Here is a 20,376-nt window from a genome sequence, read left to right on the forward strand (position 1 = left end):
TATTCTGGTGAACAACGTTCATATTCAGGTGTTTTTCCGCTGTCTTACAATCTAGTTTAAATGAGGCATGGGGTCCTTGGCTTTGTCAGCTGACTGAGACTTATATTTAACACTATTACATCTATTTGGCTCAATATTGAAGGCCAATAACTCCACTAAATATACAAATAATTTCTTTGGCAAAAATACCTTCCGTGGAGCTAGCATGAAGCGCTCAATGAATTTATTTAAGTCAAAGAAATGGTACTTTTTATTAACAGCTATGGCATGGTACATTAAAGAATTATAGTAAGCTATCTTACAATTATAGTCATATGATACATTTTCTGCATAAGGTAGTGCACATAATATAATTTTCCCCACACCAGATTTTTCAATAACATTTAGTGTGGACATCAATTTATCTATGCTAAGCTTATCTACATTAAGACTATTTCCTAATAAAATTACTAATGTAGTACTGCTATCATAACATCCCTTTGAAATAAGGTCACATAAATGAGACAAAGTAATGTTTTGATAACAGTAATTTGTCACTTGTTGCTCTAACTGGTAGCTTAATAATGGGCCCATTCCTAACCCAATCTGATCTGAAAAAACAACAGTCTTACTGACTGCTCTAGGGGCTGTTTAACTACTGCCGCATGCCTAGTTGTGTTGTGGGCCACATCGGCTTGAATAATCTTTGCTGGTGGCATTTGGCCACAATTACAATGTTTTCCATTTAATAATGCCTTACACCGCTCCTCCAAATCTCTATTTTCTAGCAGCAATGTATTAAAAGCCTGTATGTGCTCCTCAACTTGTTTTTTAGTAGTCTCATACATGGTGGATACTGCCAAAAGCTCATCTTTCAGCCTGTTAATGTCGGCATTTAATTTCAGAAAATTTGATTCCTTGACTTCCAGCTCTGAATGACAGTCTTGAACCCTATTTTTCATAACTGTTAATGTATGTTTTAATTTACTATATTTTTTAATACATGCCTGGCCTTTGATCAGCTTTTGGGTTCTCCTAATATACCTATTAATCTTAATGTACTTTTTTAACTTATTACTACTATTAAAGAATACTATGTGTTTGGAGTCCCTACTCAATTGTGTTTCACCGCTTACCAACTCTTGGTACACATTCTGTAACTGCGAAGCATCATAGTGCTCCCGCTCTTTCCTAAACAAATTAAGTTCCTCATTAGCCGCACCCAGTTCTTCTTCTAACTGTGTGATGCGGGCCAAGGCCACTTCATGTGTCGAAGCGCACTGGTTGAAGGTGTCTATTGTGCCTTGCAAACGGTCCACTTCTCCGCGGGCATCAGTCAGCTGCACATCATTGTCCGCCAGCTCCCTTTTCAATTCTGAGTTTTTGTTGATTACTTTCTGGAGCTCCACTTCGCTTTCCTCCCTTTCCTCCAACAACTGCTTCGACAAGGCCCTCGACTCGTGTAGGTCCTGTGCTGTTGTTTTTAGCTGCATCTCTAGTTGTCGTGCCGTTGCCTTGCGAGTTTCGGTCGCAATTTCGGTGTTCATTGTCACTCGTCTGGCTTTCTGAAAGATGTAATAAAAAAGGATGAGTACTTATCTCAACAGAGATTGAAAGATTTGCCAAGATGACGACAGAGATGTGAGCTGTAGGAATGAATAGTGTGCAGTGTGTCAGTAGTCGGCAGTGTCTGTGGCGAATGTGTCTTGTCTCGTCTTGTGCTTCCACTAGTTCGTCAAGCAAAGGGAAACTGCACGGTGCCAATGTTGTTTGTTTGACGTTGCTCACGGCCGCAGCAATGAGCTTTGTTTGAGTGTAGAAATAAATGATAAATAAAACGGAATACTCTCCCCGTTTCAAACGCAGATTCCAACGGCTGCGATCACTCGTTGACAGTTGGGTAGTCCTGCCTCAAAGTCCAATAAATACTCGGTGTAACGTTGTCAATTTCACCAAAACTGTATCACTGATAATACTTTACTACTTAAATTAACTAACAATGAGTAGAAGTCCTCTTTAAAGCTAAAAATATAATTAAATTTCAATATTTGAAATCAGCTGGTCACAGAGTCAACTTGACAGCTCGGCGACCGTTCGGAAAGTCCCTCCATATAATCCTCCATATAACGGCCCCCACTTGTATTCCCATACGGTACTGCACTAGAAAAATAAAAACGTATATATAATGCATGTTACATCTCGTCATACACCTCGTAGGCTTTCATTGGTACATATGGTCTGATGGCATTTGCGTAAGAGTGATGATAGATTAAACTCAAGTTAAGTGACTTACCATAAAGTAAATGTAGGCGTTTAACCATATCATACTTTTACGACGCATTGTAACAAAAAGGCGTGGGACTTTAAATGTCAGCGCTGTATTATATTACGGTAAGCAGTTCCTTGAATTTACTTTAAGAAAAATATCATGTATTAATGTCATCACGTAGAATGGTAATTAGACCCGTATTGTAGTAAGACAAAAACTTCGGTTTGCTTATTTATATATTCATAGTCTGTCTTTTAACTTTACATGTATGGAGTCTATACAAAGAAACCGGTATAATTTGTTTTTCCCCTCACCAGCTCGGAAACACGTGTTTTGTCCTTTAATACCAGCGGGTAAAAACGCATTTTATCCACTAGTGGGTAAAGTAATTTGACCTTGAATAAATTCAAATTAACTGCTTTAAAATTGATAAAAGTAGGTGAATCTAGTAATAAAGATGATTTACCACCTGTGGAACTACCTGGAAGCAGTGATAAACGCATCTTTGCGTTGTAGTTTCCTCGCTATAGTGAGGGGAAAAGTTTTGTGTTACACTCGGGTGCAAATGTATTTTACTTCTCGTGTGTTAAAAAACTCGCAAGTTCAGGATTCTATTCTCGCACCACTCGCTTCGCTCGTGGTTCAACTATAGAATCCTTTCACTTGCTCGTTTTTCAATTCCACACTCGGCGTTAAAATACAACTTTGCCCCCTTGTATAACAAATAACTATTTCAGTGGACAATTATGAGGATAAGGAACATTTTTTTACTCGCTTTCAATTTTAGTAACCAATAGACATTAGACATACTATACAATTAAAACGTAATTAAACAATTTGAGTTACCTAATTCTAATGTAAAATAAACAAAACATCCGGCCAACAACTCTATTTTCAGCGGTTTGTTTGTGTTTTTAGGGTTCCGTAGTCAACTAGGAACCCTTATAGTTTCGCCATGTCTGTCTGTCTGTCCGTCCGTCCGTCCGTCCGTCCGCGGATAATCTCAGTAACCGTTATCACTAGAAAGCTGAAATTTGGTACAAATATGTATAACAATCACGTCGACAAAGTGCAAAAATAAAAAATGAAAAAAAAAATGTTTTATTAGGGTACCCCCCCCCCCTACGTATAAAGTGGGGACTGATTTTTTTTTATAATATTAATATTTTCGGAAATAATAGCTCCTAAAGGAAAAAAAAGTGTGTCCCCCCACTAACTTTTGAACCATAATATGTTTAAAAAATATGAAAAAAATCACAAAAGTAGAACTTTATAAAGACTTTCTAGGAAAATAGTTTTGAACTTGATAGGTTCAGTAGTTTTTGAGAAATATACAGAAAACTACGGAACCCTACACTGAGCGTGGCCCGACACTCTCTTGGCCAGTTTTTAATTTCATACGTTAGTGCAATGAAAAACCAAATATAATTTGTTACAAGTTTTACTTTGACATTGCAAAATTCATCGATAGCGACTATAGACGATTCGCATACTATGCCTTTGTTTTGACTGCAACAAATGTCCAGCACGGGAAGCATGGTCGCGCGATAGACGATAAAATAGCAGGCCGTCCCTATCGCACTATTTGTAAGTGCGATAGGGACGGCCTGATAATAAATGGGCCATAATCATCAGCACGGGAAGCATGGTCGCGCGATAGACGATAAAATAGCAGGCTGTCCCTATCGCACTATTTGTAAGTGCGATAGGGACGGCCTGATATTTTATCGTCTATCGCGCGACCATGCTTCCCGTGCTGATGATTATGGCCCATTTATGGCAGTGACTCGAATGCGATTTCAATTGCATTGCGGACTGTTGAGTTTACATACAATTACACACAGCAAACAAATACGCAATGTAATGAGTACGCATGTAAGTTCTCGCGTAGCGTATATGGGCCCTCATTCTGGTGACTCGATTTTCCACAGTTTGGCCCGTTTACCACGCGCCAGGGTGTCGCTCAATGATCCATTCCTTCAAGTTGGCTCTCGTAGTGTTCTTGCCCGTGAGGCCGAGTGTGAAGAAGAACACGTAAGGGAACCAGTCCGTGGTGAACTGGAGGGTCATGTTGTAGCCTCCGACGCCTGATATCTGGGGTATGACCTGCCGAATGATAATATGAATAATATATTAGTAGGTATGAACTTACAGCTGTAGCTTTTTTTGTTGACTTCTTTACAGCATGAATTAAAAAAAAAAGAAATTTAAACTTGAATAGTTCTCAATAGAGTTCAACATCATATCGGCCATTTGAAATGGCTTCGTATGCAGTAAAGGTCGAATTATGTAATGCATATGAGTTTAATCCTTATAATTTCTTTAAAGTATGAAAGGAATATTTTTAATAATTTTGACCCGCCAACACAATGACGATAGGAGTAGAGGTATTGGTATATAGGTATGTAGATAATACACTCATTCTTTACTGCAATCTCCAGATGGGCAGTTAACTGAGAGAATTATAAATACCTAATGCCTAAATATACCTAAATTTACATTTCTTTTCGTATCGTACCTGTCGGTTCGGAAACTGCATTCTAGCACACAGGATCGTTGTCTCAACTCCTGCTGATAGCTGTAAAACAAGACATTGTATACAGAGTGTAACAAAAATGGTGGTGATCCGTTTAAGGGCGTTTAGTTTTACATACTTTCAGTACTATATGTAGTTTGGCCGGCGGATTAGCGTGCACAGCAAACTTCTCCGAGTAGAAGAAATACGCTTGCCGCTCCTGAACCCTCTTGGACTTGTAGCAGAAGTTGCCGTGCAGGAAGGTCCGGGCGCGCCAGCCATGCTGCTGCTCTCGTCTCTTCCGGAGGTACCCGCTTTTGTGAACGCTCAGACCTGAAGTATTTAGGACATATTGGTTCACAGTTTTGAATGATCAATTACGGCTCAGCCACGACATTGGTCTAAGCGCGGCAGCGGTATACATTGGAGCGAGACACAGCGATGGGACTTTTCATTCGCACGTAAGTATGGCTGCCGCTCACCGCTGTCGCGCTTAGACCAATGTCGTGGCTGGGCCGTTATTTATTTATTTATTTATTTATTTCAAAAATAGTGATACAGCATGACAGTATTAAATACTAAAATCACTGCAAAACTAAAAACTATAAACAAGTACAAAACATTTTTTATACATGATAAACTGTTGAAAGACGTACATCCATCCTCTCGCAGAACCTCAATAATTCATCGCGCACAGCACTCCATCTGCCAGCAAATAAATCGCACTCAGGTGCTGATGCTAAGAGAGCATTCAGGAGGGGCAAAGGGCGAACAAGAGGGGATTTTCTGTGAGACACGGTTCGTGATACTGGGCCTACAAATAAACCACGATCACGAGGCCGGAAATTGACTCTGGTCGGCATAGGGACATAAAGGCGCAGTAATTGCGCTACGAGTTCAGGACAGTCTGATTCACCTCGTAAGACGCCACAGGCTGTAGTGAGATGCTTAAAATTTCGTCTTACCTCTAAGGAGTTGAAGCCTAAACAACCAAGCAAATATTTGGTTATGGTTGGTTATAGGACTGCGTATGGGACTGGGTGGCTATTTTGTGGGCCATTTTGTTTTCAAAGTTGTCCACCCCACTTTTTTTGTAACGAGGGTATTTTTTAAGCGATTTACTCAAAATCGCGAGGTCTTTCAATCCTGATAGGAGAAAAAAAAAGTGTCCCAAGATTTTCATACATTTTTCAAACCTTCCATTCCGTTACCGAATGGGAAAAAAATCTTGGGACACTTTTTTCCCCTATTACTAGGATTGAAAGAGCTCGCGATTCTCAGTGGAAACCACATAAAAAAATTCAAATAAAAAAAAAAAGGTGGACAACTTGGAAAAAAAAATGGCCTTTCTACTTGAGGTTAGCGGACATATACATACTTAAATACATATCATGCGCAGCAGTACATCTAAGTACTTGTGCATATTTAGAAGAAAAGCAAAAAGTTCTCACATATAGAGCTAAGACTTACTCTCTAGCTTTATCTTCACAAACTCTATACATTCATCATTGGCCTTAACGATTATTGCAGATGGTTTATGGTGTAACATTCAAGATCAACCTTTTTTGGTGACTTAATGCGAGACCGAGATAGTCTACCGCATGGTTTGCTGCACTTGCTGATAAGAGACAGAATATATTCTTTGGACAGAAGCGACGCCAAGGTGTTTCAATGCCGATCCGCAAACTTCTCTAATCTACACATCAACCGGGCCGATTATGGACAAACCTGCTTTTCCCTCGACCAACTTAAAATTGCTAGGATACGGCTTCGGTATAACATGCGCTGCTACAATGTTCACAATCCAGGTAACATAAGGGAATACGTCAATGTAGATAGGTGGGTCATCATTGAGTCTCCGACGCATGCCACGGCGGGTGCAGGGCGCGTAGCCACCAGACAGGCCTATGAGCTCGAACTCCCCGTCTGGGCTGTGAGAAACGATGGGCGCGCCTGGCCGCACGCCGCAGCCAGATGTGCAGAGGACGTGGGTTGCGCCTTCGCTGCCCAGATTCTATAACAAATAATAAACAAAGTTAAGTCAATAGATTTAATGTCAGTTAAGAAAAACTCTTCTCCTACATGATAGGAGGAGGAGGAGGTGAGGTATACTTTTGCGCAATGATAACACTAATAAGGAAGAGTGACAGCAAGATAAAAAGCGTTGCATTGTCACAAACGATTACCTATCTTGGCTGGCTGGCTGTGGCGAATTCATGTCAAAGATTGTAAGATGTAAGATTTTGAAGCCAGACTATACCTACTTTGTTTTTATGTCAAGTGTTTTTCAACGTATTGCTCTCCTCAACCGAAACGCAATTGGCTCTATTAAACTACTAGTATGTTTGGAAAGTCAAGAGTCGTGAATTGTGTGGGGTTCAATACATTCCACGACTCTTAACTTTCTGAGCAGACTAGGTACGGAAAAGTGATAGAGAGGGGTACATATGATACGCCACGAAGCGGGAGCGATTTTGACTTTGGCTAGGTCAGCTGATAATCTATGTTAGCGTGAATGTCGGTGTAAGTTTTGCATGGTCAAAGTCTCGAGTTATTTAATGAGTACTATACAAATGTACTTACGAAATGCATTACTAAAATAACGTTACTTTACCGCTTTCTTGCGATGTCGCCGACATTCTTTGTGTGTGTATAATTTGACTGTTTTCTTTCCCATTCTCTCTTGGTCAAAGTCTCTTGGTACAGCTGCAAAATACGTATTTTATTAGTGTGACTAACTACGTAACTAATTCCTATTCTTTGTTTAATGTAATGTAACTGAATGATTTAATACTTTACTAAGGTAACTTATTTTATTACTTACTGCTAATATAATCGATTAAAATTACGATTTTGTCTCTGCGTTTTCTCTGACGTTCAGCGTATGATGGCAGACAAACTGGAATAGTGTATTCTGAAAAAATATATTGAATTTAACTAAATATACTTAATGCAACTTTAGCTCGGCCACCCAGGTCACAGCTGTCGAGGTCGAAATTATCTCTCATATGAGTAATCTATACAAGGACTCGTAGCGCCCTCTGTCCATCCCTAGGGCAGAACGGTATGGTTCTTGCCCCCCATGTGAACCAAACTCAGGTTGGTTTCGACACAGCTCGAGAGATGGCGCTGCTAAATCCTTGTATAGATTACTCATATGAGAGATAATTTCGACCTCGACAGCTGTGACCTGGGTGGCCGAGCGGATAAAGAGGCATTTCCCGCGATTGGAAAGTACGCTGGTTCGTTTCCAGCCTCAGGCACCAGAGGACTTGGTTACTTTTTCTTTCATATGTGTAATTTATTTCGGTTTTAATTTATATACATAGTAGTGTGACTACTTTAAGACAGCACAAGTTGAAATATTTTCAATAGATTATAATTTAACTTGTGTTCATTAGAAGCAACTTTAGCTCTTACTTAATATAATTGAAATGTGTAAAAATTAGAAGGTTTTTCCACAGGATCATCCTTATAAATATTCAATTTACCTGATTGCACGGGGCGGATCAGTTTACCAACGGCCATACTATTTCCGACTCCAAATCTAGAAAAAAAAACAAGTATTGAGACAATAAGTAAATTAAATAGGCTTACTATTACTTTCAATACGCAACTATTACGCAAATATTTATACTTACTGAGTAAAAATTTAAATTTCGAAGAAACTCTGACATTACGGACCAACTTTCATGAAATATGTCTAAGAACACTCCCGACTAATTAAGCTTTCAAGCAAAAAAAAACTAAATCTAAATCAGTTCATCCGTTCGGGAGCTACAATGCCACAGACAAACACACACACACACAGACAAACAGAGAAAGACAGAGACAGCCGGACAGACAGACAAACACAGACGCGTCAAACTTATAATACCCCGTCGATTTTACGTCGGGGGTTAAAAACAAGTCCTAAATAATTAGGTAGATATCTTCTTTTATTTTTGCCATGCTTAAATAAGAAGAACTCCGGGTGTGCCGTAACTTTGCTGACCGGGACTTCCAGGTAGGCTAGCGGGCACCTCACGTACACGATGGTACTTCTAAACTACCCTGTATGTTAGGCTGCTGACCCACGTTGCTGATCCATGTTCTGGATTCTGTATGCTGACCAACATCTATACCTGGAGAACTCTCACCTAGAGAACTCCGGGTGTGCCGTGACTTCGCTGACCGGGACTTCGAGGTAAGCTCGTGGGCACCTTTCTCCCAACTTCAGTTGCATCAGCGTCAGGTGGCAGTCTTGCTCATCTCGCTCGTAGTCGCCGAACACTATGTTACCTCTAAACATTAAAAAATTGATAATTGTATTCAATAAATTAACGTAACGTAACGGTTCGGTAAAAAAAGGTCGCCAAGCGGGACGTTTTTACAACATAACTTTCATAAACTAACAACATGTAACGTTGTGAAATGAAATTAGCAGTAGGAGCTCTTAAATCTTCTTAATTAGCTTGCAATCAAGAGCTGCCGTTTGTTATAATAAAATAACTATACAGAATATCTTTCCTATCCTCACTAAACAGTATTTTTATTTACAAACTTGAAGGGGTAAATCGGGGGTAGTCTCTCGAAAACTTAATGTACCTACTCTTTCATCTCCTCCATCTCATAGGACAGACAGATACTTCTGTTTGTAATTTATTTTTATAAAATTTAGAGGTTATGAAATGTCAAGTGCGTACTTTTGGTAGTGTATTCAGTAACAAACTTACATTTTGTAGTTCTTCGGCAGACGCAAAAAGTCTGCTGCGGTGCCCAAGACGAACTGCCGATGTATCATCACCACCCGAGGCGCCTTGCTTGGATTTAGTAAGCCCGTCATAACTGTCAACAACCAATCTTTGTACCTACATACAATCACGCTTTGTATTCCATAAAGGGGTAGGCAGAGCACATGAAATTATACAGGTTTCAGTGCCACTATTGGCTAACAAGAGGTTGAAATGCAGTGACAGGTGGTTAGCTTCTCGTCTACGCCACAATTTAACGCATATCTCACAGCATATAGGTACCTATACTCGTACATATTATTTGTAGAATAAATAAATATAAAATAACTAGCTTTTGCCCGCGGCTTCGCTCAAGTTAAAGTCGAAAATTGGGCATTGCTCCATACAAACTTCCACCCCTCATTTTAGAGAAGTGAGGGACCCTTTATAGGGCACTGGTCTCAAAAAAGACCACCCTGTATGACTATCTTTTTGTATTTTTTTCTTGTTCAGAATTTTTAGGACTACAGGATGGCGATGAGGTTTGAACTCACGATTTTTTTGAGTCTTGCCCGTTAAAGGGTTAAAAGAAGAAAAGAAGGAGCCTATCTCACTCTTCATCCCTCCAACTATCTCCATTGAAAAAATAACATCCATTCGCCGCTTTGTTTTGCCGTGAAAGACGTACAATCAAACAGACACACACACTTTCCTATTTAAAGTATTAGTACCTATGGATAAAATAGAATTAGTACATTACATCAGAGGCCGGGAAAATGAGGATTTCCGGTCAAGTGGGTATATAGCCGAGCGAGCGTGCGAGCGAGGCCGGATAGGGATACGAGGCCGGGAATCCGTTTTCACGCCGAGGCATGTATAGTGCTTTTCTCAAACATACAATGAAATAAAAAAAATGCTCTAAAGGACAATATTTTATAAAAAAAAGTTACTTTGCAGGCCTAGGCCTAAAAAATAATATGAAATCCCTTTACAGTCCTCTCGAGTTGTTGCGCCCAAAAAGCGATACTTCCCAGCCCATTTTAAGGAACGTAAAGACAATATTTCATTGCATGTTTGAGAAAAGTAATTTTACAAAAAGCTTACCATGGACGTACTGTATGTAAGCAAGCCACGTGAAAGTGTTTTCTTTCAGAATGCCGTCGGGTGGCTTCAGCGTGAAGTCATCTTGGCAAATCAATAAGTCCCTTATCATGCAAGTGGATATATTTACATTGTTCACGTTTACTGAAACAGGAAAATTTGTATTTTTGTTTAATAAAATCAAGGATGATTTGTATAGGATTGACAATCTTAATACAAATAATCGTAGGTAGGTACCTCAATATTTTAGCGCCACCTATTAAACACTGACGATGCCTACAATACAAATGTTAAGAATGACGACTACATTAAAAAAATGGCATTCTGTTTAGCCCGTCAGTTAGATCGTTCAAAAATACTGAACACATATTTTTCGCTTTTTCTAATTAATGAAAAAATACAATGTAGCCTCAAAGTTCCGAGTCAGTTCTAAGTAAAAATTGTGCCTAGGCGTGACGTCACGCGAAACTTCAACACACTATACCGTCGTCATTTTTCGTTTACGAGAAAAAAGAAAAATACGTGTCTAAAATTCTTTGATAATCTAACTGACGGACTAATTAGTTTTTTTTAGTCGTTAATTAGTTTTTCATTCTTCAAAATGTGTATTGACATGATATCATGATATTCATTCGATTTCAATTTTTTATTGTGTTAGGTATTTAGACATGTTTTTATTTGTTTTATCATAAAGTTTAAATTATTATACAGAATCATCAATAAAGAAAAATGTCATTTGTTCTTTTAATAAATAAAAGCAAGCAAAAATATTTGGGGAAAATATGATTTTTGCCACTTCCGGGCTGTGAATCAGCGCCGTATAGTTTTATCCCTACAAGGCCCATACATTTCAGGGGTACACTTTTTTGTATGGGATTTGTCAGTCCCGGTCTAACTAACTCTTCAAATTAGGCCCAAATTTCAGGCCGCTGTGCTAAACATAGTATACACACCTTGGCTAGTAAATAAGAAAGTCTCTGATCACAATATGTTTGTTGAGCTCGGCTCCGCCACGGCCGACAATGACATGTAATCTGAGACATTTCTCACTTTACACGGCTAAGTATGTAATCTACGGTTACTTTTAATTTTAATGTAGGTGCGTGCGTCAAAAAAAAAGAGTGCGTTAAAATAAGAGTCAGGGCATTAGAGAAGGTAGGAGAGTAAAACATTAAAAGAGATAATTAAGCTTTGTAAGTACTTACTTAAAATTATTAAAAATACGTAGACATGTAACTCCATTTGACTTCAAGACAACGTTCTCAATGAACAGACAACCATCTTCTAATTGCAAAGACTGGAGAAAATTTTAAAGAATTCGTTTGTGATGAAGTACTGTGTTTTGACATTTCAGGTTGCATAATGGGACCGACACTTCGAGAAGAATGAAAAACAACAACTGTTTGGTAGTTTTTTGGCATACCATTCTGGAATCCATCTGCATTTTCATCTGTATTATCAAAGTGCACATTGGCAATTTTGTGTGAAGGGATGGTAGATTTTCACAAATTCTTATGGAATTTGTTTTTTATCATGCAGAAACGTCTGCGAGCGATATTACATATTTTTAAATTAAAGGAAAAATGGAAAAATTCACACCTCCAACAGGACTCGAACCTGCGACCTCTGGCCTTGCCGGGGCCATCACGCTTCCAACTGCGCCACGGAGGCCTGCTGGATGTGTGCGAATTTATCCATGCCTTCCCTCAATTTTCAACCGCCTTAGGGATGGCGTTATAGCAAACATCTACCCGTAAGAATAGATCTTAACAGGCACTGGAGTCTCAATTTACATTGAGAATTCGCCAGTAACAATGTGCTAACCCATACTAAATTTGTTTTTTATCATGCAGAAACGTCTGCGAGCGATATTACAAATTTTTAAATTAAAGTAAAAATGGAAAAATTCACACATCCGACAGGGGACTCGAACCTGCAACCTCTGGCCTTGCTGGGGCCATCGCGCTACCATCTGCGCCACGGAGCAAGCCCAAGGCAAGGCAAGGCGGGCAAAGCCAGAGGTCGCAGGTCGAGGTCGTTTTCCATTTTTCCTTTAATTTAAAAATATGTTCTTATGGAATGTCAAATTTTAATGACGGCGGCAGGCGTTAGAACTAATTTGACTCAATAAGATTTATCAAAAGAAACTCCACGAAATGAGGGTAGCACCAGTTGTGTACATTTGGTACATAGCGAATCTTACAAATTCACTAAATCTTTAACATATTCACTGCTGATATTGCCATAACTCGCAGCTAATCAAATCATACTTTAGTAAAAGGCCATTAAAGTCATACCGTGCTTAGGGTCACTTGCACCACCAACTTAACTCACGGTTAGTGGGCTGTCAACTGTCAAATTCCATATAAAATGGTGGTTTAACCCCTTGGTAACCCTCTATTTTCGGTGGTGTAAGTGACCCTAAGTGTCGCAGCGATTATGATAGCCCCGCCAGTGCAAATAAATAAATAATAAATAAAAATAAACATTATTGGGATAAGTACACACTACAAAACTTCTATGCTATAGTATTTATTTACCCCTTGCGCAGGCGGTTTTAGTTATGAAAAACGTTGCCAACTTAGCTTGGTCTTTTTCTAGACCTACCTCAGTATTAATCGTTGAAGGACATGAGTTACTGTAACTATTATGTATGAATAACTAACCAAATAATCCAAATATTTATTCGGCGATCCTAATGAAAACATCACTCAAAACATTTCTACAGTTTATGTTATGCTAATGTAACTGTTTGTAAAAACACGCACTGCTGAGTAATTAACAACAATTTACGCCCTGTTTTTGGCAAGGTTTGGTATGAAGTAAGGTAAATGTACCGATTTTCGACACACTCTTCTGTAACTTAAGACTGAATCAGCTGAAGTATCAGCGGCCAGCGGCAGCCAGCGGTTTAGCAGGCAGGGTCATTACGCGCTAGGCCAGACCGGTCGTCAATAATTAAAAAAAAAAAATACGACCCATGCTCCTCAATGTAGGTAATTACTAACTGTCTCATCAGGGTGGCTAGCCGAATGGCACAATCGCTCACGAAACGCTCACGAAACGAAGCGCTAGTAGATATCTATCTCTATCGCGCTTGCGTATTGGCGCGACAGAGCCAGCGGCGTATCGCTTTCGTTTGGCGTCGGAGAAATGCCATTCGGCTACGGGGCCAGGCTATTTTCCTCGGATGATTTTCCAGCGATGTTGTTAAATTATGTAGCACTATCTTAACAAACTCGATTTACCAAACGATATTATTTATTGTTTTGATTTGTTTGTAATACTTTATACTACTCATGTTTATAATTAGTCATGAAATGAAATTATAATATATACAAATACAAAACGATACCAAATATAAATATCACGGGTGAGGACAGTTCTGTTTTATTTAATTATAGTTTACCTTTGTTGAAGCACACGTGTGTCTTAGTTTTTAATAGGTTTTTGTAAATACTTTACAAGGCTGAGAGTCTTAATTTTTATTATATATATTTTAAAATACTGAAAACCTCACAGATTTTTTATTGAGGATGAAATATAATGTGCAGCTCTTCCTTCTAAGCTTTGGTAAATACGAGTAATAAATAGTTCTATGATACATATTTATGAATGTAAACCTTAAACTAGATGTCGCTAGTGACGGTTGTAATGGTCAAACCACAGTCATTGACGGATAGTCAGCTGACGGAATGCCAACGCATCGGATTAGCAATCCAAGGATGTCGTTCAAGTCCCATGTTAGCTAGAGGCGGCTCTACTGGTGATTTTTTCATGCGATTCTGTTTGTTTTGGTGACCGTTCTAATATTATTGCGTTACCTACTTTTTTACTGTGTTAATTTTTAATAATTTTGTAGTTCCAGTGTGCCTTTGTTGGCAGTATTTCACATCATTTAGCGACTGGAAATTATCTGCAACTGCTGCTGAAGGTAAGATAATACTTAAACCTCTGACGAAGTTCAGACATCCTTATTACATAGGTACCTCTTCCTTGTAGACGTGGAAATCTATTTATTTATTATTGTGTTGTCCAAGGACTGAACTGACTGTTTCATCAGCTTTTTTAAACATACTTTTTTAACCATGATTGTGGCAAATAAGTCTACCGTTGGCATGACGGTAAGAAGTCGCTATTATTATCAGTCAATTGTTTTGAGAATTGCGTACCCTATCTTGCTTTTACTGATTGTTTTTTTTTTCAGAATATTTACACAGCGAATACTACTTCGGAAAATGTTTCAAATCAGATCGAGCAGTTTTCTTCTCGCATACACATTTTAACCATTTACAACTTTTGGGGAAGTTAATAATGCGAGTGAGTACTGAGATAATAAGATTTGGTCACTGAAGCGAAGTGCGCTTTTAAAAAATTAGCACGTTAATAGTTATTTGTTATACAAGGGGGCAAAGTTGTATTTTAACGCCGAGTGTGGAATTGAAAAACGAGCAAGTGAAAGGATTCTATAGTTGAACCACGAGCGAAGCGAGTGGTTCAAGAATAGAATCCTGAACTTGCGAGTTTTTTAACACACGAGAAGTAAAATACATTTGCACCCGAGTGTAACACAAAACTTTTCCCCTAACTATAGCGAGGAAACCACAACGCAAAAAATGCGTTTAATCACTGCTTCCAGTAGTTCCACAGGTGGTAAGTCATCTTTATTACGAGATTCACCAACTTTTATCAATTTTAAAGCAGTTATTTTGACTTTATAAAGGTCAAATTACTTTACCCACTAGTGGATAAAATGCGTTTTTACCCGCTGGTATTAAAGGACAAAACACGTGTTTCCGAGCTAGTGAGGGGAAAAATACATACATACATACATACATACATACAATCACGCCTGTTTCCCAGAGGGGTAGGCAGAGATCACGGATTTCCATTTACTACGATCCTGACAAACCACTTTCGCTTCACACACTTTCATAAAGTTTCTCATACACGCTCGTCGGTTTCGAGTACTTCTGACCTGGCCTTTTTGCAATATTTCCCCGATTTGATCAAGAAAAGTTCGCCTAGGTCTTCCACTACCAACTGACCCTTCTACTCCTTTTTAGGGTTCCGTAGCCAACTAGGAACCCTTATAGTTTCGCCATGTCTGTCTGTCCGTCCGTCCGTCCGTCCGTCCGCGGATAATCTCAGTAACCGTAAGCACTAGAAAGCTGAAATTTGGTACCAATATGTATATCAATCACGCCAACAAAGTGCAAAAATAAAAAATGGAAAAAAATGTTTTATTAGGGTACCCCCCCTACATGTAAAGTGGGGGCTGATTTTTTTTTTCATTTCAACCCCAACGTGTGATATATTGTTGGATAGGTATTTAAAAATGAAGAAGGGTTTACTAAGATCGTTTTTTGATAATATTAATATCTTCGGAAATAATCGCTCCTAAAGGAAAAAAAAGTGCGTCCCCCCCCTCTAACTTTTGAACCATATGTTTAAAAAATATGAAAAAAATCACAAAAGTAGAACATTATAAAAACTTTCTAGGAAAATTGTTTTGAACTTGATAGGTTCAGTAGTTTTTGAGAAAAATACGAAAAACTACGGAACCCTACACTGAGCGTGGCCCGACACGCTCTTGGCCGGTTTTTTTCATATACTTTCTTCGTCAATCTCCTCTCATCCATCCTCTCTACATGCCCAAACCACCTTAACATACCCATCTCAATCTTTGTCACCACATCTACATCCACTTAGGGTTGCAAAAAAACGGTTTTTTTTCTGGCTTGAAAAAAACATGAAAAAAAACCGTGAAAAAAAACAGTTTTTTTTCTGGAGTATGTTTTTTTTCTAAAGTACGAAATCTCTAAATTTGCAAAGTAGTTAATACTTTTATACGTTTTTTTAGACTTAATGTTAACTATTAAACGAATTTAATCAAATAACTTTAATTTCTGGTCTTATAAAAGTAACATTTACGAAATCTGTAGTTGGTAGTTATCACTATTTACTGTTGGAAACACCATCGCCTCTCCACGCTACACGCAGCATCGGGGATTCCCCAATAAACGTTTGTATACTGAATGTTAATTGAATTAAAATGTACGTTATTGTTATTGAAACACGTTACAACTCACGAAAAACCGTTATTGTCGTATTATTTGTTCATCTGAAAAAAAACCATATTTAGAAAAAAAACCATGGTGCTCGGTTTTTTTTCATGTTTTTTTTCACAATTCTGAAAAAAAAACAATTGGTTTTTTTTCTATTTACAACCCTACATCCACTCCACACTTCTCTCTTATCACGCTATTTCTGATCCTATCACTCAACTTTACACCAGCCATGCTTCTTAACGCTCTAATTTTTTACGTTAAAATATTTCAAAATATAATTTCATTTGTCTCCTAGTTCAACAGATGGCAGCACCATGTTGGGAGGTGCAAGAACACAATGTTCGACCTTAGAATGAATGAATGAATGAATGAATGAATGAATGAATGAATGAATGAATGAATGAATGAATGAATGAATTTATTTGTCAATAGTGGGTTTATAAAAATGGTCTAGAGTAGGTAGTTATAGGTAGAATTGGTCAAAGGCGCCTAATAGCTTTCAAAGATGACATATATGCTCTATAATACTTATAATAGAGAATTTTCGACGGGTCGGGTACCACAGCGATTGAGATGTGTAGATGTGAGCACTGAGCACGTCAGCCACGATAGCAGGAGCACCGGGTTCAATTCCGGCATGCATTACCACCAGAGGGCTTGATCGCTTTTTATTTTGTGTATGGTATCTAATCTACACATTTTAGTTTATAATTCATAGTGTACTACTTCAAAAAAATTGTTCCCTAGTTCTACTATAATTTACTACGTGCTGACATCTGCTCGTAGAATAGGTTATTATTAATTACAATTTGTTCCTGTCATATTATATTTAAAAATATCGTGTAATTAGTGAAGGTTGCGAGCAAATACATCGTACTATTTGTCTACAAATACGTATGTACGTTTTTTGTTGTTTTAGGCTTGGATAAATGTTCCCCGGATACCTACGTGCATTATACTTAGAGCAGTTACGGGCGTTGATGACCTATTTCGATACACTTCGTATAATTTCCAAGTAAGTAATGAAATTGTATTTCAGTAGGTAAGTACATAATGTACTATTTTAAGCGTTGCGTTTTCCTATAACTTTGTTCCTGTAAATTATAAGTAGCTATAATAAGCGGTCACTTATCTCAGTTGTCTCCTAAATATTAAACTTAGTAATAGGTATTTAGTCTACTCAAAAATATTAAACTTGGTCGTACTTTTAACCTTTAAGGCGATATATTTCCGTAGACGCTGCGCGCACTCGTTTTTTGAAGCCGTTAAAAACATAGTAAAACGCAATGGAAAAATCTGAAAACGATATATGTTCAATTTCAGGATCTGGTGAGTATGTCATGGAGTTGAACAACATGAATGTTACAACTTCGCTCGATAGAAAATGACTCCAAAGTTACCTCTTCTTTTAACAATAAATCGTTCCCATAGCTAGGATAAAAACTTTTTTGACTTGTTTTTTACTTCAATATATAGGTAATAAGATTATCTAGACGAATCTGATGAGTTTGTGCCGGTAGCGTCATTAAAATAATATAATATTTACCAAATACTACCAAATCCGCAAAGGAAAGTTGGAACAACTATGAACCCAATTTTAAGACCTGTTACTTATCCTGTTTTTGCAAAAAAAAAAATTTTTTGAAAAAAATTTTGAAATTGAAAACATTTTCGATGGCACTTATGGCCTCTTCAGTCGCGCGGCGGCGCTTTCAGAGGATGGACCTGTGTCAGTTTTCTCCGCGTGGTCACGTGTCATTGAAACAATGGGGAACAAAGCTTTGAGGAGGCAGAAATAGTACATTACATCAGAGGCCGGGAAAATGAGGATTTCCGGCCAAGTGGGTATATACGGCCGAGCGAGCGTGCGAGCGAGGCCGGATAGGGATACGAGGCCGGGAATCCGTTTTCACGCCGAGGCATGTATAGTGCTTTTCTCAAACATACTATGAAATTAAAAAAAAATGCTCTAAAAGACAATATTTTATAAAAAAAAGTTACTTTGCAGGCCTAGGCCTGAAAAATAATATGAAATCCCTTTACAGTCCTCTCGAGTTGTTGCGCCCAAAAAGCGATACTTCCCAGCCCATTTTAACGAACGTAAAGACAATATTTCATTGCATGTTTGAGAAAAAATAATTGCGTGCTAGAAAACAAATAAATAAAGAAAATTCTAATCAAAGACTGTGAAAAGGGAGGAAAATGATAATTTATATATAATCGTAAGTATTTCATTTTCATACGATGTTATCAAGTGACATTTACGATATCTAAACATCATAGATTTTAGAAACCCCTAGATGACGCGTCTGTGACGTCATTACAGCACAACTTTTCCACTTGGAAAATATATGACTGATGTCCAGCTAGTGAAGAAACTTACGTATAATTTTCATAAAAGTATTGAGTTGTTCGAAAGAAAAGGCGGCGGTAGGTACAGTACTGATTGAAGATCAGGTAGGGTGGAGGTATTTCTGTCTTTCAAAATTTGGTATAAGGTTAATTAGATATCGTGCTACCGTCCATCTATATTTTTCCTGTGTCTATGCCAAACATGTGGCCAGCCTGACAGAAATTTTGTTTGACAACTGTCGCCATTTTTCCACAATAGTTAAAAGATTTCAGTATTTTAACTTCTCAATAAATTTTGATGAAAGTCCATAATCATACATTGATAAAGCTGGACCATTTTTTTTATTTGGTGGGTATGATTACGGTACTTTGTATTTACAGATATTAAGTTAGGTATTTTATTGTCATATAAAACAATCAAAGTAAAAATATACCTACACAAAAGACACTGAACATAACCAACTTACAAAATAAAACTTAAAGTAATGAACTAAAACTACCTAAAAATAAAACTTAAAGTAATAAACTAAAACTACCTAAAAATAAAACTTAAAATAATAAACCTTGCCCGCGTGGCAAGGTACCCATCACGCAGGCAGCATTCCCGCGCTGTATTGCGCTTGCAATCCTTTGCGCGAGAAAACTGCCCGCGCGCGGGTCCCCCCGTTGACTCCCTCAACCGCCTGCCCAGCTCTCTGCAGAGCCCGCGCGCACCGCCACCCCACGGACCGATCAGATATTTGTCTAATTTGCAAGATTATACGAATCCTTTAACAAGCTGTCTGACTCCTTTGACTACTTGATATAAATATACTAAAGAATCCAAGGTAGGCATAGAATGGTATTGATACTTTATGTTGTGCTGGGTTGTATTTTATTTGGAGGTACGGTAGTGGCGGTAGTGCCCCCGCCAACACGAGTCAAGCGAAGAAAAAAGCTGTTTTCTTAAAGCATTTTGTCTTTCTTCGGAATCCTCGAATTTTGGGTCTGGTTTAAACCAGATAAATATAATTGTCAGGATATGATATCAATAGCAACTTTATTAAATAGACAAAGTTTCAATTGCATAGTTTTTATACTTTATATTTTATTCATATCTTAATATAAATAGCATAGAATGTCATCAGTGACTGGATGAGTGATTTCATCATGTTTGAATGATGATCATTAAAATATACAAGTAAGTAACCTGCTATTAGTAGGTTTATAAACAATAAGAATAAAATTCGAAACTTTGGCATGTATGCAGCTTAAAAGCTTTCAATATGAAAATGAAAAAGCGTTATTTATTCACGACTGACAAATTTAATGTGTATTTTTAAACAACAGTGACATGACATAATAATCTTTTTACATAAAGTCTATGGTCAAAGAAGC

The 20,376-nt window shown here is 38.0% G+C and overlaps 1 protein-coding gene across 1 annotated transcript; it reads right to left on the minus strand.

Moving 5' to 3' along the window:
* Nucleotides 1-4,040: 4,040 nt before the first annotated feature.
* LOC125225189 lies at nt 4,041-12,537 on the minus strand. The gene is made up of 11 exons (XM_048128775.1): nt 12,510-12,537; nt 10,580-10,720; nt 9,479-9,590; nt 8,903-9,046; nt 8,255-8,310; nt 7,588-7,677; nt 7,378-7,469; nt 6,492-6,777; nt 4,903-5,096; nt 4,767-4,826; nt 4,041-4,354 (listed from the first exon to the last, which is right to left on the minus strand). Exons 1-11 carry the CDS (start codon nt 12,535-12,537, stop codon nt 4,190-4,192), a joined length of 1,368 nt encoding a protein of 455 aa, XP_047984732.1. The 3' UTR covers nt 4,041-4,189.
* Nucleotides 12,538-20,376: the final 7,839 nt, after the last annotated feature.

Source organism: Leguminivora glycinivorella, chromosome 4 (genome assembly GCF_023078275.1).
Source record: "Leguminivora glycinivorella isolate SPB_JAAS2020 chromosome 4, LegGlyc_1.1, whole genome shotgun sequence".
In the NCBI taxonomy this organism is placed as follows: Eukaryota; Metazoa; Arthropoda; class Insecta; order Lepidoptera; family Tortricidae; genus Leguminivora; species Leguminivora glycinivorella.

Coding starts and splice junctions, on each gene's coding strand:
- LOC125225189 (XM_048128775.1), bottom strand. CDS start 12,537: ATGGCCCCAGCAAGGCCAGAGGTTGCAG. Junction 8,311..8,902: donor GCACACCCGGAGTTCTCTAG/GTGAGAGTTCTC, acceptor TTTTTTTTCTAG/ATTTGGAGTCGGAAATAGTA. Junction 5,097..6,491: donor GTTGGTCGAGGGAAAAGCAG/GTTTGTCCATAA, acceptor TAAATACTTCAG/GTCTGAGCGTTCACAAAAGC.